This window comes from Trachemys scripta, chromosome 2 (assembly GCF_013100865.1).
Source record: "Trachemys scripta elegans isolate TJP31775 chromosome 2, CAS_Tse_1.0, whole genome shotgun sequence".
NCBI classification, from domain to species: Eukaryota; Metazoa; Chordata; order Testudines; family Emydidae; genus Trachemys; species Trachemys scripta.
The window spans coordinates 143,206,762-143,231,016 of NC_048299.1; the positions used below are offsets into that span (position 1 = coordinate 143,206,762).

The window sequence follows — 24,255 nt, forward strand, 5'->3', positions numbered from 1 at the left end:
GCTCCTTGCACTAAGAAGCCCTTTCTTCCAAGTGTTAATGGGGCATCAGAGTGAAATGGATTGTAACTGGCGAAAGGCCCCCAAACCCCAAAGGGCCCTGGCAGGCCCTTGCACGTGTCAGTGGGGCCAGGGCACTGGGCTGGCCCCCTGTACTCGATGGCTGGGGATGGCCGGGAGATGGGCCCCTGGCTAGGGCGCAGATCCCTTTAAGAGCTTCCCCGGACGGAAGCGTCGCCTTTTCGTTCATCCCGGATTGTCCCTCCTAGGACGCCGTAGATGTTGCCGCGCGGGAGGTGTCTGGGAACTGTAGTCGGGGAGGGGAGGCGGCAGCCGCGCCGACTGGGATCCGCGATGCCTTCTGGGAGAGAGAGGCTCGTGGAACCACAACTCCCGGCGTGCAGCGCAGGCGCCTGGCGGTGGAAGGAGCCGAGGTGGGGGAGAAAGCGAGGTGAGGGAAGCGCCCGGGGCTGGGGCTGCGAGGAGTGGCGGGCTCGCGGGGGGCGGGGCTAATGGGACGGCCGTGTGTGTGTGTGGGGGGGGGTGACTGGGGTTCAAAGGTCACGGGGTCTGCAAAGGGGCAGACAGGGAAAGGGGGGCTGCAAAGGGAGGTAGGGAAGCGGGTCAGGGATTTGCAAAGGGGGAGGGGTTGAGGAAAGGGGACCTGCAAAGGGGGAGCGGGGGTCTGCAAAGGGCTTAAGCTAGCATGCTAAAAGTAAAAGCATGCCTGCAGTGGCACATGCAGGGGTCAGGCCAGCCATCCACCATCCGTACATAACTAGGACTTTGGCCAGGATTGTATTCAGGCAGTCAGCCTGAAACATCGCAGCCCCACTGCTATTTTTAGCGTGCTAGCTTGAGCACAGCTAGCGTGTGTATGTCTACCTGAGCTGAGAATTACACCTCCCAGCTCCTGGGCAGACTAGGGTGACCAGATGTCCTGATTTTATAGGGACAGTCCCGATTTTTGGGGCTTTTTCTTATATAGGCTCCTATTCCCCCCCCACACACACACACACCCTGTCCCAATTTTTCACACTTGCTGTCTGGTCAGCCTAGGGCAGACATACACACAGTCTGAACTCAGGCCGTGAGGAGCATGGCCAAGCTTGCCCTCGTCCCTGGCCCAGCCCAGCCATCTGAGGGGCTCCAACCAGGGAGAAAGGAATTTCCAGCCCAGGGCTCATCCCTGCAAGTGACTGGAGCCAGCTGCTGTGCTCAAGCTAGCACACTAAAAATAGCAGTGGGGCTGCAATGTTTCAGGCTGACTGCCTGAATACAATCCTGGCCGAGGTCCTAGTCATGTACGGATGGTGGATGGCTGGCCTGACCCCTGCAAGTACCACTGCAGGCATACTTTTACTTTTAGCATGCTAGCTCAAGCATAGCTAGTGCGTGTACCTCTGCTAGAGCTGGGAGTAGCACCTTCCAGCTGAAGTGTAGACATGCTTTATCTTGGCTGCAGGGATTGATGCTTTATTTGCCTTATAAAAGGAGTACTGGCAGCAACCCTTGTAATTAGGTTGCCTAATGCTTCGCATTATAAAACAAATTCTTACAGCCTTTATTTGAAGGCTGTCACGCTCCCTGCACTGGACTTTGAAATTTGTCCTGGGGATAGTACTGGGGTCGAGGAGGTATCTTGTTGTTCCAATAGAAATGCATTAGTTTAACTGAAAATTACTATTTCCCATCTGTGGATAGAGCTTGTTTTTGCACTATGACTCTATCGTTGCATATGCACTACCCCAGAATCTGCATTTGATACATAGCTCAAGTTCTGGATGGGACACAAGCAAAATGCTCTTCCACCTGCTGCTTTTCCCCCATCAAAAATATTCTGATCCAGAGAGTGTGTGTTGCATGGGGAACCAGATACCATGAGCTCTAGACTCACTTCTTCCACAGACTGATACTAATAATTTTATACCCTTCACCACCCTTATTATTCATCGTGGCCTCACATCTGACTGAGAGACGGCAGAAACTTGAAATAAAACCTAGTTCTCTTAATATGGCAGTTCCAAATCCCATTCACTCAGCAGCACTGCCTCAGAAAGAAAGAACACCTGCCACATCTTTGCTCTTGATTGTGTTGTCTGTAAAATGAGGTGATCCGTGAATAGGTAATCCATTGCTTCGGTGTGTTATGCTGGACCCTCCTCTAATGTCTGGTTCACATAGGGTAAGAGCTTTGTCCGGCTACCAGCCAAACTAGTTCGTGCTTAGCTCGAGTAGTAAAGCTCTGTGTTGCGATGCTGAAGTTTAAAGGGGCAGGAAGAAGTTGTTACATTTGCACATAATAGAATTTTTTATCTTGCTCCTTTCTAACCCCTCCCCAGTGAATTATATGCAAAAACTACGTTAAACTGAGGGTTTGTAGCCACTGAGGGCCACTCCAGTGGCTCATTGCAGAACTGGCTGGATGCAGGTCTGCCACTGCCATGTTTCCTCCAGCCCCCAACGTGCCCCCAGTCTTTAGCCTGGTTCCTGGAATTCCCCCTGTGTTGGGGCAGATTTGTGAACTGGAATACAGATCATAGGCCCAGGAAGCTGGTTTAAGTCACAGTTTCCCAAACTTTTGCAGCATAGACTAGCTCTTACTTAAGTGATTTTTAGTAGTTATTTGTTAAGTGACAACATTAATGTTTTCTCTAACAAAACATCTTGAGGCAGCCCTGAAGCTATTTGCCAGGATGCATGACCATATTCTTCAGCACACAGCTTTGCAAACCTAGGTTTTGTTTTTGAGAGGGTGACATGTAGTTCCCATTCACTGCTGCCGACTTGGGTAAAGTATTTGGTCTTGAAGACTGCTACAAAAGAGAAGCATTGCAACGGATAACAGCATATCCATTGCTTTGGAATTCAACGGAAGATACTCCCTGCTGACACCCAGTAAAATTCTGGAAGTAATTTTATGAATGAATGAGACAATCCACACCTCAGAGCTAATTACACTCTCTGCAAACTCAGTCATGTATCACTATATTATTTACACGGAGGTCATGTTTTGAAGGTTTTGTTTGTTTGTTTGTTTTTGCAACCATAACAACTGGAGACTTAATATTTTTTAAAAATGAAAGCTGAGACTCTGAAGAACAAATGAGAGGTCTGTTAGCAGACCCGGGCTAGTCCTTTGCACTTTATGCACACCCCACACTGTGGGAAACAGATTTAAACAGACTTTTCTTTATTGTAACAACATTAGAAAGTTATTTGTGGTTTGAACTTTTCTTTAGAGTACTTAGCTTTTACTCTTTCACTATACACACACACAGAAGAAACAGAAGTTAAAGCAACTGAAACTTTGAAAATGAGGAGAAATTTTCATGTTAACGATTTTTCTTATTTCCTTTCCATTTGATTGTATCTGCCAGAACACCAAACTCGATGCTTGCACTGTGTCAGTATTATACGTGCATTACAGGAACTCGGGCTACTTTAGGAAGTGACTGGTGGTTTGTTTCCTGGTGACTTTGATTTCATTGTTTCATTAGGGCATGAACAGATGCACCACAGACACCCACCAATCTGAAGAGCAAGGTATCTTCCTTCCTCCGGCTGTCAAATCCATACCTGTGCGTATCTCAGATATTCTCATACTTTTCAGCAGCCTGAGACTAAACTCTAGCATTAGACACGTCTCTCTATATTATGTGCAGAGATCTGCATGATGGGCAACATTAGGAATTAATTGTAATTGCACAAAGAGTTGGGAAAGTCCCTTTGTGTGTGTGTGTGTGTGTGTTCCATTAGGGGCTTTCATGGCACCACTGTCCCCGTGTATGCATTTACAAAGCGGTATGGACTGTACTCTTCCCTAACTTTCACTGTTTGCAAAAGGCGTGAGCACTATCATACTGTGGCTCATTGTGACATGATACTGGTGCACATGGTGCCGGTGTTGGGCCTGGGACTTGCAGTTGTCAAAAAGCACAAACCTGTTGCGTACATGCTTGAATGTGAATCAGTAACTCCTCACTTAACCTTGTCCTGGTTAACGTTGTTACGTTGCTGATCTATCAGGGAGCAAGCTTGTTTAAAGTTGCGCAATGCTCCCTCATAACCTTGTTTGGCAGGTGCCTGCTCTGTCCACTGCTTGCAGGATTCTCTGGAAGAGCCGCCCCTCCTTGTGGGGATTAGAACTGGGGGGGCCGGCAGCCCCCTCCATCAGCTCCCCTAAATTCCCTGTAAGGTATGTGGCTCAGCAGCTGCCCAGCAGCTCAGCTGTCCCTCCCCCCACTGCTGTGCTGCTCCTGTCCTGCCCTCTGCCTTGGAGCTGCTCCTGGGAGCTTCCTGCTTGTTGGGGGATGGGGGGGAGAGGGGAGCTGATATCACGCTGTCCCCCTGCTCCTGCCCCCCACCCCCACCCCCGCTTTGTACCCCCTCTCCACAAAGCAGAGGAGGGGGACAGGGCTCAGGGACAGAAAGGAGGGAGCTTGCTGGAAGCTGTTGCTTCCTGTCTGAACTGGTTGATCTGCTTAAAAGGGCAACATACTGGAAGTGGGGTGGGCATACTTAAAGGGGCAATGCACGTCTCTCACTCATGCATGCACCCTCCGCCCCCAGCACTTTGGAAGTGAGCACCTGTGCAGCCGTGCGTGTGCTGTCAGGAGGAGGGAGTGCTGCGATCCAGCTGGATAGCGTGGGCTCATCATCATGTTCAGTTTTTGCAGGGAAGTGTTTGCAGCTACCGCCCTGCATCTCTTGTGTTTCCTCCCTCCTGGCTCAGTCCATGCTGCCTTGTAGAGTGTGAGACTACATTAACAACAGCATATTAACCCTTGAGGGCTCAGCCAAGTGCTAGTTCATCATTTAGCAGCAAAGCATTCCCGGGAAATATCCTACCCTCTGACTCCACCACCTCAACCAAGCTTCACAATCATTCATTGCGGTGTATAATATTAAACTGTTTGTTTACAATTGTTTAAAACTTATATTGTATATGTATATAATGCCTTTTGTATGGCGAAAATTTTTTCCCTGGAACCTAATCCTCCCCCCCACTTTAAATTAATTCTTATGGGTAAATTGGATTCACTTAACATCATTTCACATAATGTCGCATTTTTCAGGAACAGAACTACAACGTTAAGTGTGGTGTTACTGTACCAGAAAGCACGCTAGCTTAGGCCTACCTGCCCTTCTATATCGGCTTTTCTGGAGGCCTAAACAAGGGCCTCCCTAGTTCTTCAAACAGTTCTTTTCACGGGGGATGTGGGGGATAGATCCAAACTCTCCAAGGTGCTCCCCTGTTCCTTTACCAGCTTGTCTTAGGTGGGCTAACCCATTTCCTCCAGCAGTGACACCATTCCTCTACAAACCCTTCTTATGATGAGGGGCAGACTATTTCTCCCTGACTGGCTACCCCATTCCCTGTGCAGCTTGTCTCATGGCAGGGGAAAGGGTGAACTCAAGCAGCTCCAGCATGGGAATGCTGGGGAAACCTGTGATGGGTGAGCAGGGTGGTGGCTGTGGGCTCTTTACTGGGGGAACAATCCAGGAGGTCTGTGTAGCTGTTGCAAGTTTGTCTCTTGGCTCGGGGAGGATCTGGGAAGGTATCACATTGTGCTAGCCACAGAGAACCTTCGAAGGATTCCCTCGTTTCCCTGTACACCGCCCCGCACACAGTGTGTCACCAGGCTTTGGACATCTTCTGTGGTGTTGTGGCGTAACAAGAATAGTGCGTGCTGGGATATTTCCCAAAGTGAGAACAGGTCATTATGGCTTCAAGGAAACCTCAGGTGTGGGGAGGGAAATAGGTCTTTAAGATCCCTTCTGTGCTGAAGACCCCACTTCTCTGCTGCTGTTTGGGGTCACCCAGCACATTGGGCTAGAAAAAAAAATCCTTGAAAAACTACAGGAGGTGTAAAGGGCATCGCTCCTCCTGACTGTTCTCTCTCTGCGTAGATCTCGGTGCTGAAGCAGAATGGGCTCCTGCAGGCTCTGGCAGAGGGACCCAATGGGCGCACAGAAGCTGGTGAGCTGTATTTGAATGTTTCCACTTAATATCCTGTTGCTTTCCAATTCTGGAGGGGACCGACGTGCTCCAACAGTGGCTGTAACAGCATGGCGCTGCTCTTTCTGCCTGCTGAGCGAATCCTCTCCATTCTGCTGGTGGGCTTGGCCAGAATCTCACTATCCTCAGCCAGTTCACATTGTCAAGATCCTGATACTCTTGACCAAGTATTTCTCCTCATTGTCGCTAGACTGTCCAGGACCCCTCATGGCATTGCTCCAAGGCTTCGATCAGGCTTTCTGTCCTGTCCACCTGCTCTGAGATTGTCTCCAACATGTGGGTTTGCTGTTGTCCTGTCTCCCCAAAGCAACATCCAGTTTTTCTGTCTAGTAACTAAGCAAATGTCTCAGAGCCATGATTCTGAGCCTTTCTGCTGGGGAGCTGTGTCAGTGGCTTTTTTAATTCTGGAATCTCAATCAAGTGAATAGGGTTGTGCTCTCGTTTTTCTTCCCCCACAGTTCAGGCCTCTTCCTGTTCATGGAAGAGACGTGGTACACTGAACTTCCCTTCTGCAGTGTCCTGGGTGGTGTGGGGGAAGTCCGGCTGCTGAGTGGGACATGAAAAAGCTCTGTGGAATTCCCCTCTGACTTCCTGTACTAGCCCTTTTGCAGGTGTGCAGTGGAGAAAGGGCCTTACCCGCAGCACCCCTGAGAGAGCTAATCACAATCTCCTTCTATGCTTGCTGATAATCTCTCCTCTCTGTGGAACTGGGTGAGTTTGCTGCAGGCCTCTGGGCAGGAGCAGATAATCAAGGCAGGAGCTGTCAAGGAATCTGCTGTTGTTCAGCTTTATATTGGAGAGCGTCCAACTTGGTCTGTGATAAACTGGAAAATTAAATGAGACCCCAAAGGTGGCCAAGCGTAAGGTCACAGGAACTGTTGCACTTTTTATCTGCTGGCTGATGGAGAAACAAAGCAAACAGCTGGCCTGAGAGTTCCAGCTGTAGCTAACCCTCTTCTTGTCTCTTTTGCCAGATCCTAGCGCAGAGTTGCTGCAAGCCCAGGAAGAATGGGAGGCAGTGGAAAGTCTCCAGTCAGGTACAGATAACTGCAGTGATGCTTACCTGGTATCCTTGCCAGTTGGTACTAACTAAATCTCGTAGTGGCACTGACAAGGGAGACAGATGGTTTGTCAATGACTAGGGAGTTGAGGAATGGTTGGGAATGTAGAATGGGAAACTGAGTCACACATCCACCCAATTTAGGCTTAATCAGTTTTGCCTTTGTTTAATACAATTTCAGATAGAATTGTCGTCACTTAGTGTCTGGACATACATTTATGCCAGATAAGTAATAACAGACAAGACGGAATATAGGTAAATGGCCCCAAGTTACCGCATTCCGGGACACTGAGAAGTCCTCCTTTCCTCCATGTTGGTCATCATCTTCCCTGGTCTCCTGGTCTGGTCCTGTCTCATTCCTCAGTTTTTGGTCTGGCGTTTCTTCAGATTTTGTCCCATTTTCACATGTATTTGTATTGCATGTATTGTCGCATTTTTACATGCTCAATTACCTAATTTTCCTCCAATCAGCATTCAACACATTACCCATTGATATTTACATAACCCATACATCCAGCATGCACAAGCTTTAATCACCTAATGTCTACATTTTTCCTGCTAACTTTGCAGTTTCTGAGTCGGGTTGCCCTGGATCCCCCCTGTTTAAGTTTCCCAGAAAAGGGAGGGTTTGTTTATCATAACAGTACCTGTTTGTATCTCTTACTTACATCTTCCAACACAACCCATTACTTATCTTGCCAACAATATCATTTCAAACAAATAATCACATTATATAAAAAAGAAATTGACAAAAAAATACATTTATGCCATGCAAAGCCTTGGCCAGTGTGTTATCTTATCTGTATATTTATTCGCTATCTATAATTTCAGTTTATTAAAAATATAGCCAACAAAGCTTTCAAATCCTATCATTAGCAATTCTTCATTTTGAAGTTCTACATCAGTGTGTGTATATTATCTTTCCCGTAATATTTTAGGAGGGGGGTCTTGGAGAGCACAATAAGATTCTTTCATGTTAACATTTCTTATCTTGTACACAAGTTTGTCAGGGGATTTTTATTTGACTCAAAGTCCAAAGTTTTTCCTGTTACAAATTTTTAGATGCTCTGGTTTCTAGGCCTGGGGGTTGTTTTCTTCTTCAGTTTATTTTAATGGTACCCTTATTCTAAATCAGTCACCAGCACACGGTTTGGTATCTTAGTGCAGAGGGGGAGATAGTGACTGGTCTGGGGTCCTGATGCCAGTGTTAGCCGTGCGGTAAGGCTGCAGAGCTGGGGAATTGATGTCTTCAGAGGCAGTGAAGCACCACGAAGAGACTAGGGGGCTGAGACTGGCCCAGGCAATGGAGTGTCTCATTGGTTGATCCTGACACAAATCTTACTCTCCTGCCCTACTAGCAGGCCTACCTCTAGGACTGTGTCAAAGAAGCATTTGTAAAGCAGCTAGTCAGTGAGGTCTGTCCATCCAGCTTCCTGCCAGGTCTGGCCTGGTGAAGACGCACTGCGAATTGTATTTGCTCTGAAGATCCCAGTGTGGTGTGAAGATGAAGGACCCGATTCTCCTCTTGCTTATACAAGTTTTATGCTTGTGCAACTCCACTGGTTCCTTTGGAGCTGCTCTTGCTTCTCTGGCAGGAGGGGTGCTTGCAGATGTGTGCGGGGGCAGCCTGTGTACCAAGTTCTGTGGGTATGGATTGAGGTGGCAGGGGTCTGTGTGTACGCCTGGATTCTGGAGGCGCCTGCGTGTGTTTGGATAGTCGCTTGCCTGAAGGGGAAAGGCAGGGGTGTGTTCTGTGTTGGAGAGGGTTTGTGGGAGATGAAAGATGATGTGAGTCTCTGGAGAGTGTGTGGTGTTGTGAGGCCCCACTTCTCTTGGCCCTGCATTGTGCTAGGTGCTGTACTAACACACACAGTAGGAAAGAGAATCTCTGCCTTGAAGAGCTTTGTGTTTAATTTAAGACCACTTAAATGGGATGGAACCCACTCCCGGCAGGGCAGGGGTCACAGTAGTCACATTGTGTTGTTACGTAGGCATGGAGTGTGCAAAACTTGATGGTTCAGACTTCAGAGTCATCTAAAGGATTTTGTTTCTCACTATAAATACACCTCTACCCCGATATAACACGACCCAATATAACACAAATTCGGATATAACGCGGTAAAGCAGTGCTCCGGGGCAGCGGAGCTGCGCACTCCGGTGGATCAAAGCAAGTTCGATATAACGTGGTTTCACCTATAACGCGGTAAGATTTTTTTGGCTTCCGAGGACAGCGTTATATCGAGGTAGAGGTGTACTGCATATAACCATCTACATTCAAAGGATGTTAAGGTTGCAAAGTAAAGGCCTCAAAAGTTAGGAAATGCTAGAATTGAGATTGCCCATGCAACCTTACCTCTGCCACCTTGTGCGTGTGCCTGATGACATAGACTTCAATTACCCGATCACATACTGTTCTTGCCATGAGATCTATGCCACTCTCCTTGCGGTTCTGGCACAGAGGTGGACAGCAGGCATGGCCAGAGTGTGCTGTGTTCTGCCTATGCTCAGCTGGTAGACGGTCTCTTAGAGGCCATTGCCAGGGCTGGGCAAAGATCCAGGGGTACATAATTTTATAACTGGCTGGGCATAGCAGAGAATTGGGCCTGTAGACCTTGAACCAAATCGGTGTGGCTGATGCAGACTCTGCACAGGTGCCTCCATGTAGCCGAAACTTTCCTCAAGGAGAGAGGGGCTGTTTTGGTGACATGCCCAACATCTGAAACACACCCCTCCGAAATGTGATCACCTTCTGTGTAATGTTTCCCAATAGCATTGTCTCGGTGATCTTCCAAACTCTGGGCTGTCACCACGGACCAAAGTCCCACGGATATCACAGATGCTCTGAGCATGCTCCCACTCTCCCCACTCATTCTTCTTATGAACCAACAGGGGAGGGGCCCTGGCAAAGAGAATCTGAAATTGTGACCGTGTCCATTTCTTGTCCAAAGTGGTGTGGGCAAGTTGAGTGGGGTGACCAGCGCATCCTACAAGCTGTGTGTCTAATGTTATGCATGCAGGTCTAAGTTTGGACGCAGGTGGAAAAAAATATTGACTGGAGAAGATCTTAACACAAAAGAGAGATTTTGTGGGAAAGTGAGGGGCCTGGCCTGCCACGAGCACAGCATCTCTGTAAGGCCAGTAGGCAAAGTTTAGCATCACTGATGGGGGAGGGAAGCTGGTCAGAGTGCAGGGCTTTTTGTGGAGCAGGCTGTGACTCTTTCAGTGTAACGAGACTTGTCGTGAATCCCAGGCAGGGCTGTTTTTTTTCATATTTGCAGGGATCGTGGGGACGTCTGCAGGTCACGTGCCCCTGATTGCCTTCAATGAAGCACTGCAGTATTTCCAGACAGCTGACCTGTCAGAGTGCAGGGTATGTACGAACCACTGGGATTAAACGATGTAGCGTTATGCGTGTTCGTAGCACTGTGCAGACAGGAACTCATTAGTCCCTGGGACGCTTCCCTGCAGTGAGTATTTTACTGAGGCGCAGGGAGGTGAAGTGGCTTGTGCAAGGCCACACAGTGAGGGTGGGCTGGGCTGAGATTAGACCTCAGGGTTTCCTGGCCAGAGGCAGCCTCCCCCATTTTGCCCGTTTCCTATTATGCGGTCTTCTGCCCAATCCCAGTCACCCCCCCCATCCGCTTCCAGTCTGTCCCTCTCTGGTCCGATCCTTCCCAGCTTATGCCTGCCACTATTTCTGCTCCTTACCACCCTGCATTCGAGTCAGATTGCTTTCTCCTCTGTGTAGCTTGGGCGCTAAGAGGGAGAGCACTGGTAGCACAGGAGGGAGTCGTCTTTCACTCACTTCTGGTGGTTGGTGCCCCAGTGCCTGTAAACTGGGAGGAGCAATTCCAGGAAGATTGGTGTCCAGCCCCTTCACTTCTGGACTAGAGCATGCTCAGTGCAACAGAGTGCAGCGGCGACAGTCTTACAAACCTCTTCTGAGCACGTGCAAATGGGGATTTACAAAGGTGTGTAATGCACCTAAATCTTGGTGAATTTTCATAGAGATGATAAAAGGCACCTCTCTGACCCCACGTCTTCCATGCTGCCAAATTTCAAGTCCTTCCCGTGAAGCATAGAGATGCTAGAGCTTCTTAAAGAAATAGTTGTACGATTTTTTTTAACGTTGACTGACCACTCTATTTTTCTTCTAACTTCGTTTTCAGAAGCAGCTGAAATGTTTTTGCTGTAACTTTCCAAAAATGTTCGGTCTGAAGTCAAGACCAGGCATGGGAAATTTAATCTCGAGAGGTTAAAGTTTGGCAAAATCATAGGCAACTGAAAACAGGGTCTTGTAATGGAAAGTGTTAGGCAACCTCAACTCTTGTTGTCACTACGCAATTAATTAACAAATTCCCTTGCGAAACAAGATTTGCTGCCATGTTTTCTCCCAGATGATTCCAAGGGAGACTGCACCACATACCCTGACACCTCTCTTTATGTATCATCTTTTTCTTAGAAAAAGATCCAGCCGACAGTGCAAAGGCGAGGGCTGTCTGCTGTGGCTCACTTCTTCTTCGGCCCCCCGCGGCTCCATCAGCAGCTGCAAGGCGAGCGGGATCTGGCCCTGGCGATAGCCCAGTGTGAGTATTCCCGTCTAATGAGGAGGATGAGCTCTGCCCAGCCCGTTTAATCAGCCTCCCTCGGGTGATTGTTTTTGATTGTATATTCAATGATTGAAGTGTGATCCACCCCTCCCCTCAGCTGGTGTCCTGGAACGCAGTGCCTTCCCCTGCACTCCTGCCTGCATACCTTGGACTGAGGACTTTCAGGAGCCATCTTGTGCCCTCTCTCCCTGTTCCCTACACACCTCACTAGCATCCTCCCTCTCCATCAAACCAGACATTCTGAGTCACTGGGTCACAAATTCTTTCTGCAAAAAGAGGCAGTGTTTGTATTGGGGGCTCTTTATTGAATAGGGTTTGAATATGACCCCTGGAAACACCTGCTTCCTGCTGGGAGATGTCAGGCTTATCAAGTACCAAATCCCCACTAGGATCCCCAAGATCATTGTTTGCATGAAGATTTGGGGTGGTCTCTGAAGGGGCTTGGCAGGTTTAGAAATCTCTTCTCCTCATAAAAGAATCAGGGAAGTCAGATGTTGTGATCTTTATATGTCTAGCTGGTGTGTGCTAAGAGAAAGGATGGTCCAGTGTTTAAAGTGCTAGCCTAGGACTTCCCTTCTCCGCCACGGACTTCCTGTGTGGCCTCAGGCGAGTCACTTCATCTCTCTGTGCTCAGTTCCCCATTGTACAATAGGGATAATAGCACTGCCCTACCTCATAGGGCTGTTGTGAGGATGGATCTATTAAAGATCATAACGATTTCAGATACTACGTCTGTGAGGGCCAGATAAGTACCATAGATAGAGGGAAATAAATGATCCAAACTTTGATCAAGTTAAATGAACTGTTGTCACAGAAACATAAGCACTGTCTCACTGGGTCAAACCAGTATTCTATTCTATTCTAGTTCTTGTACTGTGCTCCCCACCGTAGTATCTGCGCACCTTCCAGCAGTGCATTAAGCAACTTGACTGATCTGTCCCATGGTATTTGTTCTCTCATCCTCTTCCAGGGGGGAAGAATTGTGCATAGTGAAGTGGCTTGTTTTGGTTGGTTTTTTTTTTGTTTAGTTTAAATACACACGTTGCTCTGTATTCATGTTAGAGAGGGCATAGCCAAAGAAAGGACCTCGTCCTGGGAGCGGACGGTAGGAGGATTGGGATGGTCCCTAGTTTCTTGCAGAATTCTGAGGCTGGCCCCTGAGAAAGTTCTGTTTCCTGCACAGAGGCTCTTTACCCTTAAGGGGGAGCTCCATTGTGCAGTCTCTCTTTTTCAATGTCCAGCATCAGCTGTGTCATCGGAAGGTGCAAAGGACCCCTGCACCAGGCTGTTAACCTACCTACAGGGAAAGACTCTTTCTAACGCTATGCAGTATGAGGATTGGCTTGTGCTCTGAAACTTGGAGGTTTCCATCCCTTTCAGAACTCCTTGGGTTTTTTCCTAACTGGATGTTCCTGCTATCCACATAAATGTCTAGTTCTTCTGTGAATCCATTTAACCTGTACGGTTTTCGGTTTGGGGTTTTTTTTGCCATGTCTCCACGTTGGTGCGTTAGAGAAGAGGGATGTTCAGTGTCACAGAGAGATGATCAGTGTTTTCCGTACAGGTGGCTTGGATAATAATCAGAAAGTGCACATGAGGATCCTGCAGACCATCTACAAGAAACTAACAGGCTCCAGATTCGATTGTCCCCGTTACGGAGCCCACTGGGAAGAGCTGGGCTTTCAAGGTATGGTGAGGCAGTGAGGAGAGGGTGGGCTCTGCAGTACAGAACTTTGAGGGTGGGGTCCCCAGCTATCACTCCGGCCTTGTGGCTGAAGTGACCCAACACTGACTTAAAGGATTCTGGGTTTGTTACCTCCATCCCCCTGCAGCTGCTCTACACTGTATGCTTTTCATTGCAGCTGCTGATCTGGCATCTGTCGCTGTCTCAGCCAGCTGGACAGTCAGATGCTGATATACCAGTTTCTGGTGCCACCACTGGCATAGCTAGTAATGGCCCAGTGAGATGCCACTGGCATCGCTGGTTCACCATGTGTTCCTGGTTGGCCACTGCTGTTTGTTTGTTGGTGATCTCTGAATAATAAGCTCTTTCCGAGGGTTTGATTTAGTCAGGAGGCACTGGTTGCAACTCCATAGCTAAGGCTGCATTTCAGTTTGCATATAAAGCAAGGATTCTACCTCTGTTTTGTGTATTAAAAAAACACAGCACTTCTCTTCAGCTACAAAACGATTTTCTAAGATGTTACAAATAAATCCATTAATGAGAGTTGCACTTTTATTAAAAACTGGCTTCTTTAAGAAATTTAGCATGTGTCAGTCTTTTCTTTGTCTGGAATGGGTTTAACAACAGAATAACACTGACTCTTCAAGCTCTCCATGTAGTTAAAGTTAATCAAACTCTTGTGCCTAGCCTGCATTTGGAGAAATTAAGTTGCAATTAAGGAAAATTGTTAATGATTGTTGTATCTAATTGCTATGATTATATGGAATATGGCCAGACAAAGGGCTGGTCTATGCTACAAAGTTAGGGTGATGTAAGCCACCTTGCACTGACCTAGTTGTGCATGTGTCTACCCTTAAATTTGGTTCCCATTGAGGCGAGCGCCCCATTGTAACACCATCTCTCTGAGCTGTGTTGAGCCCTGGTCAATTAACTGAGGTCGATGTAGTGCGAGTGTAGACACGGCATTACCTATGTCAAACGTAACAGCCCTCTAGCAGCTGTCCAACAATTCTTGACCCTCACTGCTCTGGTCACAATTGTGAACTCAACTGCCAGGGGTCATAGAGACCAGAGGGCCGGCTTCCCCAGCACCTTAATTGAAATGCCTTTTCCTGGGGGGAGGGATAGCTCAGGGGTTTGAGCATTGGCCTGCTAAACCCGGGGTTGTGAGTTCAATCCTTGAGGTTCCATTTAAAGAACTGGGGTAAAAATCTGTCTGGGGATTGGTCCTGCTTTGAGCAGGGGGTTGGACTAGATGACCTCCTCCAACCCTGATATTCTATGATTCTATGAATGTCCATTGTGACGACCACACCTAGCAGCTCTCCATTGTTGTATGCAACTGCCCAGCCACTCATGCTGGCTACACGCTCCAGACACACACTGGCCTAGAGCAGACAGGAGATACTGGATCTCCTGGGACTGTGGAGAGTAGAGGCTGTATGGGCACGGCTACAGACCAGCCGTAGAAATGGGGAGATCTATGAGCAGATTGCATGGGGGATGCAGGAGAAGGGGTACGACAGGGATCAGCAGTAGTGTCGTATGAAAGCGAAGGAACTGAGGCAGGCATACCAGAAGGGTGGAGAGTCCAACAGTCAATCTAGTGCTGAGCCACAGACCTGCTGCTTTTACAAAGAGCTGCATACCATACTTGGTGGAGACCCCACCACCACCTCACAGACCACTCTAGGTTCCGCTGAGGAGCCCGAAACACAGACCCCTGCCATGAACAGCACAGAAGTGGAGGCGAATGGGAGACATGCAACCAGCAGGGTCCAGCTATGCCACAATCCAGGACCTGTTTGAGACGCCCCCACAGTCCAGTGTGCACGGGCGACCCAATGCCGGGGAAGGAACCTTGAGTAAGTGTGTAAATGTATTTCACATTACAATGATGTACCGATAGTGCTCCCAACTTAGCAGGACATTGCTATCAACTTTTTGTTCATTTATTCATACCAGAAGAGGTAGCAGAACAACCAAGAGAGGTCAATATTGGCTCTTCAGTCCCCTGTGGAGTTAGGCAGTGGGTGCCATGCATAGCAGTTTGTTTCATGTACACAGGGATGGCTGTTGAATCTTCCTGAGAGATCTTGATGAAATTTCCATGGAGGTATCTGCAATCCTCTCCCAAAGGTTTCTAGGATGACAGCCTTTTTTCCTCTGCCATTGGACGCTTTCCCATGCCGATCGGTGATAACTTCAGCAGGCACCATGGCAGTAAACAAGCTAGTGGCGTATGGGCTCAGACGGCTTTGGGACACCAGCAGCAGCTGTGTTTTCTGTGCCTTTGTTATCCTCAGGAGTGAGAGATCAGTTACAATCATCACCACCTGTGGAAAGTGCTGCCAGTATTCAGCACCAGTACCCTGTAGTCCTAGTTTCATGCCACTGAGCAATTCCCTCGCCCCTTGCAGGCCATAGTAACCACAGTGGGTGCTGTGAATGGTGCTTAACACAAGCACTCCGAAGCAGAAGTGTCAATAAGCAGGTCGGGTTTAAAACTGTAGGGGAGCCAGGGAAAGGAGTTCTGAACCTGAACTTTTGCTTTCTGTTGTGACTATGCTAACAACAGTACCTCTGTGTGCTTTATCTATAGCCGCTGCCGTGGCCTTGAGGGGTTCCCCCTCCACACCTGCAGGACGCCTGAAGCACATGAGAAGAAAGACGAGGACTTGGGATGATATGTTCAGCGAGATCTTGCAAGCCAGTGCTGCATCAGATTGTGAGCAGAGGGCATGGAGGGTGAATATTGCAGACTGTAAGGAGAGGGAAAGAGTGGACAGGAGAGAGGTCCAGGAGTCCCAGCAGGCAAAGGAGAGGGAGATGCACCAGGATATAATGTTGCAGACTCTTGAGGACCTACAAGTTCAACAATAATGGGCTCGCCTCCCTATGCAGCCCTTGGAGAAATTCCATTTTAGCACGTCCCTACGTCCCCTCCCCCCCCTCAACATTCCACTGGGCCTCAGGGGTCCCATCCCTACCCTTACCACTTTACACCAACGGACAGTAAGGACAACCACAGCTTCACATACACTGGCCTGTGAGAGCCACAGTTGCTGTATGTGTAGCCCAAATGGACAGGAATGTTCTTTCTCCTTGTTAAGCTCTGTTCTGTTAATTTATTAAGGTTTTAATGTACGTGCTTTTAAATTGCACAGATTTTTTTTTGCACTGGTTTTGTTACTCAATAAAATTATATTTTTGGGATAATAATTCATCTTTATTAATTCCCAACATGCGCTGCAGAATGCCTAGCAGTACTGAAAGCACCCATTTACTTTGTACGGTGTGACACAACTCATAGGATCAGTGACAACACAGTGCAATAATTGTAAATGTACAGCAAGCACCGCAAAATTAATAGGTGCCTCAACAGTGTTCTAGTCATGGATGTACACCTAACAGGCCTCAAACCTGCAGGGCCAGGTGGAGCACAGTCCATCACAATGCATTATTGTGGCTTACTGGCAAAGGGTTTTTCAAGGCCTTCTTCAGCTGTATAGCTCCACATTGAGCACTTCTAATAGCCCTTGTGTCTGGCTGTTCAAATTCAACAGACAGCTGCTCCACATCCACCTTCCACCCGGCAGCATCTTTTCTTCCTTTGCCTCACAGATAGTATGCAGGACACAGCAGGCACCTATAACCACTGGGATGTTTTTCTCATAGAGATCCAATCAGGTGTATAAACAATGCCAGTGTCCTTTCAACTTACATTCAGCTGTCATTCTACACCAGCTGAGCTGGCAGTCGAATCTTATCCTTGGTGCTGCCAAGGTGGCCAGTGTATGGCTTCACGAGCAAGGGGTAGGCTGCATCCTCCAGGATCACTATGGGCATTTCAGCATCGCCTGTGGTAATCCGCTGGTCATGAAAGAAAGTCCTTGCTTCCAGCTTTCTGAATAGTTCTATGTTCTTAAAGATGCACCTTCCCTGACCAGCCAACATGGATGTCAGTGAAGTGTTTCCAGTGATCAACCAGCGCTTGCATAACCATAGAAAAATAGCCGTTTCTGTTCATATACCCTGTGGCAGGGTGGGCTGGTGCCAAAATAGGGATTTGCTGCCAGCTTTTGCTGCACGGCAGTTCAGGAACTCAGTTGCCACAAATCCATCCACTATGTCCTGCACGTTGCTGAGAGTCGCAGTCCTGCATAGCAGGAGACAGTTAATGGCCCTGCACGGTTGCATGACAACAGCCCCTCTGTGGATTTTCCAACTGCAGAATGATTTTCCCGCTGACCTGTGGAAATCCGACATTGCAAGTTTCCATGGTGTTATTGCCACTTACTTCTCTGCTGTCAGTGCAGCTCTCAGTCTGGTGTCGCTGTGCTGGAGGGCTGGGGTGAGCTCGGCACACAGATCCAGGAGTATGGCCTTTTGCAGCCAAAAGTTCTGCAGTCTTTACTCATTCTATCAAAAAACCTGCATTATGATGCGATCCCACCAATCCGTGCCCGTTTTTTGAGCCCAGAAACGGCGCTCCACCATCTACAGCCTCTCTGTGAACGAAAGTAACCATCTTGAACTGGCTTTCGTTATGTCCCACAGCTATCTGTCGTCCATGAAAGCATCATGTTCCCTGCTGATTCAGTTCTTGCGCCTCTGCAAATACCAGAGGATCGTGTACCATATGCATGCAACTCTCACAACAATAATGCAGAGCTGTGCAGGCTCCATGCTTCTGTCAGAGATGGCAGACAGTGAGGAGAGCCACGTGGGTTCATGGGATTTTTAGAAAAGGCATGAAAATGATGGGATATGGATGACATTCTGGGATGAAGAATGTTGCATGCTGGGAAGCTGACCCTTTGCTCCTGGCCACCCCTGTGTGACTTGTTTCCACCCCACCATAAATTACCAAAATTTTCCAAAAGACAGTGCGCTGGAAGGTGGTGATTTGCAAACTGAGATATCTACCCATGGTGCATCGACACAAGCACTCCTGGTGAGTGCACACATCGCTGACACAAGCAGTATACTAACTGCGGCAGCTTTATGCCAGCATAACTTGCATTGGCCAAAGTTTGTGATGTAGATGTGTCCTAAGGGAAACGACTTGGGCAACTGTTAAGTGACATCAGAACTAACCCACCAATCCTCACATTTCCTCTATAGTTAATTTGCGTGTAGCAATTCCATTGGTTGTACTTGCTGGGCGCAAATTAATTCTGACTGTCTTGTATTCAGAGATTAACTCCCTGATATTGGTTTGAGTGGCCAGTTAATTTTCTTTAGTCTTGTCTGCTTTACTGGCACACATGGAGTCCTTTTCATGCTACGAGCCTAAAACGCTCTTGGATGTTCCTTGGTGATGGTGGTGGTGGTGTTTTTGTTTGTTTGTGTTTTTTTTTAATTTTCAAATTCTTTGGGAGGTATCCATCCTCTGGTCCCTGTGCTCTGCTTTTGGGGATGGGGGTTGAAATGTGTTTAAGGAGAGAATGGAGATAGCTTATTCTGTTGTTCCTTCAGAGCCATAGATGCCTATTCAATATTGTAAACACATTTGCTTGCTAGTTTGTGCTATAAAGTGACACCAGGGAAACTGCCATGGGGTTTTCGTTTTAAGGAGAAGATGTCACGAATTCCTTTGCTGCCTTGTACTGTGTAGATGCTGCTGTTTGGCACAGGTTGTAGCAGATACAGCGTGCCCTAAATGAGCTTGTGTCTTGTGCTCCTGCAATAAAAAATGCTTTTGTTTTTATACTTAAACTCCTTGCAGTCTGTGTGTCCTCGGTTACATAACAATAATAATAGCATGCTCTCGTATAGTGTTTTTCATCTAGAGATCTCCAGGCGCTTTACAAAGAAGGTCATCTTTAGCCTCATTTTACAGATGGGGAAACTGAGGCAGAGAGCGGTGCAGTGACTTGCCCATGGTTACCTTGCAGAATTGAGACTAGAACCCACGTCTCCTGAGTTTGTCCAGTACTCTATCCACTAGGCAGTACTGCTTCTGTTCTCTATTTTCCATTACCTGAAAGTGGGTGAACGAATGGGGGGAGAATGGGACATGATGGGACTAAGCAACATTGCATCTCTAGCATGGTGGTAGCGTAAGGAGGGTTGGCTGAACCAAAATAGGTAGTGGGTGACAGGCAGGGAAGACCATGACAGATGGTCCTTTTCTGTGGCTGGGAAGGAGGATGGAAAGCGGTGGATAGGAGAGAGGTAGAGCATAGATGACGAGAAACAGGGATCGATGCTTCTGCTTCTTCTATAGTTATATCTGCCCATTTGCATATGCTAATCATAGTTCCCAGGAGAAAGTTTTCCTCAAACTTCTTGAAACCTTGTCCTCCCATGTCGCATGTTTGTTGGTTGATGGAGTTACTTCGACTTGACTGTCAGCAGCAGATCCTACCTTAATGTCGACGACAGCTGAGAGACAGTACAGTCAGTGTTTTCCCCCCGTCTGTGAGGGTTGGCAGCTTTCACTAGTCACAGTGACACACGGGGTCATTGGCACGGCAGCTTGAGGTGGAATTTCCTGAGGGGGTAGACGTGTGCATGCGAGCGTTGATCGTGCTAACATGCTACAAATGACAGTTTAGTGGCAGTGCGGGCAGTGAGACGGGCTAGCTGCTCACGTACATATCTAGGATCTCAGACAGGATTGTACTCAGGGTGGCTAGCCTGTCTCGTTGCCTGCGCCGTTATGGTTATGCTGCTATTTTTAGTGTGCGAGCTCGATCAGCACTAGCGTGCACATGTCTACCCAAGCTGGAAATTCACCTCCAGCACCAGTCCCTTCTGTGTCATGTTTGGAGTGCTACGTGACCATCATCGTCTCCTTTTTTCCAGCGCCCGGGTTGGGTAGGCCGATGTTATGTGCTGCCTTCGCCCGTGTCTGTTTTGAGCCTTTTGGGGCACGACTATCTTCTTGGATGTCCACGACTCTCTCTCCATGCAGTCTTCCATAGAGAACAATTTTAGGCAGCTGGGACAGGGTCATTCTAGCAAGATGGCCCAATCGTTGGAGTTGGGACCTTTTGATGATTGTAGTCACTTTTTCAGGCTTCTACAGATGTAATTATATCATAGTCTACCCATCCTTGCCATGCCTAGGAGCAAGAGAAAGATGAAGGAAAGTGTAGGTCCTCTACTTAGCAAGGAAGGAGAGCTAATAATGGACACTACCAGGAAGGCTGAGCTGTTCAATGCCTATTTTGCTTCAGTTTTCACGTCATCTCCAATGTTTGCAGCTTTTGCACCAGACACTTTGTCAGTACCTACATTTCACCACCATAAGTAACATGCAACTCTTATTGTACCCACATTAATCTGACTTTAGTTGTCGTGGATGCTGAGTTAAGGTTCCAAACATTTTATTCAGGCATGCAAACGTTCTGCAGTTTACTAAAACAGTCCTCTGAATTTGTAAACTCATGAGCTTTTGCTTGAAGAATTCAGTGGGTTCTTTTGTAAAAATGATCTCCAGTTATCCAGAGTCTTCCAGGCTCGATAGGATGGAGAAGAGCTGAATTCTATAATTTAAAAAATAAGCATTAAAAAACAAACTTACAAACCCGTAGCAACCTGCCTACCAAACAACAAAATGCAATCACCTCATTAGTCATCATAAAAACACAAATCAAACAAAGCACCAACCCCTTTTTTTCCCCATTTGGGCTCCAAATGGCTCGCTACTCCCTCCTTTTAATGGTCATAGGCACGTCCCAGAATCCTTTACTAGCTGGTGTGGCAACTCTTCTGAAGCGTCAAGTGGCTAAAAAGCATTCTGGTGCGTGCTTGGGCCTGAGCCCACCGGAGGGGAAAGTTGGTCTGCAAATGGTGGATCCACAGAGGAGAGAGGAAAAGGTAAGAAAGGGGAGGGAGGTTGTGACCCCTCTACTGCCTGGCTCCATGGAGCAGTGTGGGGAGCCTGCCCTGGCATCCAGTTAACTTCTCCTGGATATGAAAACTAGAGAGCAAGAGCAGCTGCAGGCAGGTCCTGGCAGACAAGGGAGACAATATATCGGATGCCCAGTTGCAGCAAAATGGTGAATTCCATGGTGGAAATGCAGAATTCAGTGGCTGATTGGGGGAAAATGCCAATTCCACGAGATGAATGGGGCAGTTCACACCACTTAGAGCCGTTGTCGCAGGCTGACTGCAAATTCAGGCAGGTATCACTGCATCATTTAATACCTGGTTGATATTTTTGAGGTTTTCTCAGCAACCATAAGGACTGGCAATGGAAAGGTTTGTCAGAATGTATATCGTGCTCCAAAGCAGGCACATAATAAGACAGGGAGAGCATATACTGAGTGATTCAGGACAGGAACATGCACGGCTTACCTGGCTGTATGTTTTTATATTAAAGGTCTGGATCCTGGGACAGACCTGCGTGGGACTGGATTGCTCGGATTAATGCAAATTCTGTATTTTGTAATGGACTCTCGGACATTACCCCTCGCTCGAGACGTTTTCAAGCTGTCCCAGCATGAATCACAGGCATGTCCTTCCCTCTTTAACTCTGACTCTGGATTGGTATTTATTTATTATTATTAAACTTCAGGGAAAGGTAAGTGTGGAATCCTGCTTTTTGATTGGCTGTTAGGAAAACTCTTTCACGTCCCAGATTCTCTGCTTCATTCCGTTTCTGATCTATGGTGCTGTCTTTCCACAGCCCTGATAGACGTTGGCTACTTTGCACCTTGAATAAATCTGACGTTGCCAATTTCACAGCCTCCCTTTAGCCAAACTTTAGTCTCATTAGTCAAACAATTCTCATTTATAAAATGTTCCCCATGGTGCGTGTTAATTTTATTCACTTGTTTTACACCCATCATTGCTTATTCTGTTTTGGTGAGGGAGAAGATGTTTAAATCAAAGACAGGCCCAAATCATATACCAGAACCAAACCCCAGCTATGGTTGGTCATAGGCTCTTCAATCAAGCAGACAAAGCTATAACCTGATCCAATGGCTGGAAGTTGAAGCTAGACAAATTCAGACTGGAAATAAGGTGCTAATTTTTAACAGGGAGGATAATTAACCATTGGAACTATTTACCAAGGGCCATGGTGGATTCTCCATCAGTGCAATTTTTAAATCAGGATTGAATATTTTCCTAAAAGATCTGCTCTAGGAATTATTTGGGAGGAATTCAATGGCCTACGTCATACAGGAGGTTGGACTAGAAGACCACAATGGTCCCTTCTGGCCTAGGAATCTATTAATCCAAATCCACACTTTATATCTTCATAATGGGAATGGGTGGAACCAAACCCTCAGATTAAAATGTGGGTTCAATAACTGTAGCCAAACTGAGGGTCAGGGCTGATTGGGTTTGGCCCAATGGAAAGAGAGGTTTGAGCTGCAAACTCTGACTCGAGTCTGGTGATATCAATAAATATGGATACAGAGTGCGAAGGAGCCCCAGTCATGGATCAGGGTCCCACTGTAGTAGATGCCGTACAAACCGAACAAAAAGATTGCTCCTGCCCCAAAGAATTTACAATATCCAGGGTTTAGATCTGGACCCATCTCTAACTAGAACAGAGACCTAAGGATGGGCATTGTCCAGGTGCTGGAGGGAAGAGGGCCTTATCCGGGAGAACAGGGGTGGAATTGCTGATTTCATTCTGTTTCTTTTCCAGAATTTCCCTTTCTGTGTCATGTCTATAAATATCACTCGCATCGTGATCCAGGCCCTGAGGGAAGAACATCTTTCTCGGTGAGTTCACAGCCCAGTGTGGCCCTAGAGCCCTGTGTGTAGACCCCAGGCTGCATTACTAAAGGCTCATCTACACTTCATGTACCACCATGCCAGGATACCCAATTACCACTTGGTTTTGACGTGCTGCTTTGTAGTGCAGGTGGGCCTGAAATGTGAGCACAGGTAGAGAGGAAGGAGTTGTACCCCAGTAAAGCAGGCAGGGACTTTCTACTTAGCTGTGCATCTAGTAAAGGGATTGTATGTCTAAGGGTATGTGCTGAACGATTGGCTATGTCTCTGTCTCAGACAGGTTGCTAGCGTAGGGCTGTATATGTATTTAGCACTCTAATATGTAAATGAGTGTGTGTTCTGGTATCTGATGTGGCTTGATACTGAAGAGAATTGGGGCACTGCAGGACAGGGGTTATATCCAGGCTCTGGATAGTTAGTTATCTAGGTTAGTCAAGTCCAGAGTGGACTGCAGGGAACTTCAGTGGGACTTAACCGAGTTGGGTGTGTGGGCAGCATGAGGGCAGATGATTTGCAATGTTAACAAATGCAAAGAAATATTTGACCCTGGATTTAGGGATAAAATCAGAAAGGCTAAGCCACAGAATGAGTTACACCTAGCAAGGGACATAGGAGTCGATAAGAAGAGGTTTTATAAATACTTTAGGAGCAAGAGAAAGATGAAGGAAAGTGTAGGTCCTCTACTTAGCAAGGAAGGAGAGCTAATAATGGACACTACCAGGAAGGCTGAGCTGTTCAATGCCTATTTTGCTTCAGTTTTCACTGAAAAGGTTAATTGTTGACCAGATACTTAACACAATTAATATTAACCACATGGGGGAAGGAACACAAGCCCCAATAGGGAAAGAATGGATTAGAGAATAGATGTGTTCTAGTCATCTGGGCCCATTGAAATTCACCCCGAGGTATATAAGGAACTAGCTGGAGCAATCTCAGAACCGTTAGCAATGATCTTGGAGAACATTTGGAGAATGGGTGAGGTCCCAGAGGACTGGAGAAGAGCAAACAGTACCTATCTTTAAAAAGGGGAACAAAGAGAAATTACAGACCAGTCAGCCTAACTTCTCTGGAACAAATAATGAAACAATCAGTTATGCACCTCGAGGATGGCAGAGATGCTTAATGACTTCTTTGTTTCGGTCTTCATCGAGAAGTCTGAAGGAATGCCTAACATAGTGAA

General features: G+C 47.3%; 1 protein-coding gene across 3 annotated transcripts in view; it reads left to right on the forward strand.

Annotated features, from left to right (window-relative positions):
* The first annotated feature begins 377 nt into the window (after nucleotides 1–377).
* Nucleotides 378–24,255, forward strand: part of ELMOD3 (ELMO domain containing 3) — a 46,410-nt gene continuing 22,532 nt past the window's right edge. For all 3 annotated transcript variants that reach the window (XM_034761706.1, XM_034761705.1, XM_034761707.1), the window contains exons 1-9: nucleotides 378–448; nucleotides 3,498–3,578; nucleotides 5,911–5,980; nucleotides 6,994–7,056; nucleotides 10,358–10,449; nucleotides 11,542–11,665; nucleotides 13,254–13,376; nucleotides 21,709–21,839; nucleotides 22,987–23,063. In XM_034761706.1, the coding sequence (XP_034617597.1) occupies nucleotides 3,501–3,578; nucleotides 5,911–5,980; nucleotides 6,994–7,056; nucleotides 10,358–10,449; nucleotides 11,542–11,665; nucleotides 13,254–13,376; nucleotides 21,709–21,839; nucleotides 22,987–23,063 (758 nt within the window). In that variant the 5' untranslated portion in view covers nucleotides 378–448; nucleotides 3,498–3,500. The remainder of the gene's footprint in view (nucleotides 449–3,497; nucleotides 3,579–5,910; nucleotides 5,981–6,993; nucleotides 7,057–10,357; nucleotides 10,450–11,541; nucleotides 11,666–13,253; nucleotides 13,377–21,708; nucleotides 21,840–22,986; nucleotides 23,064–24,255) is intronic.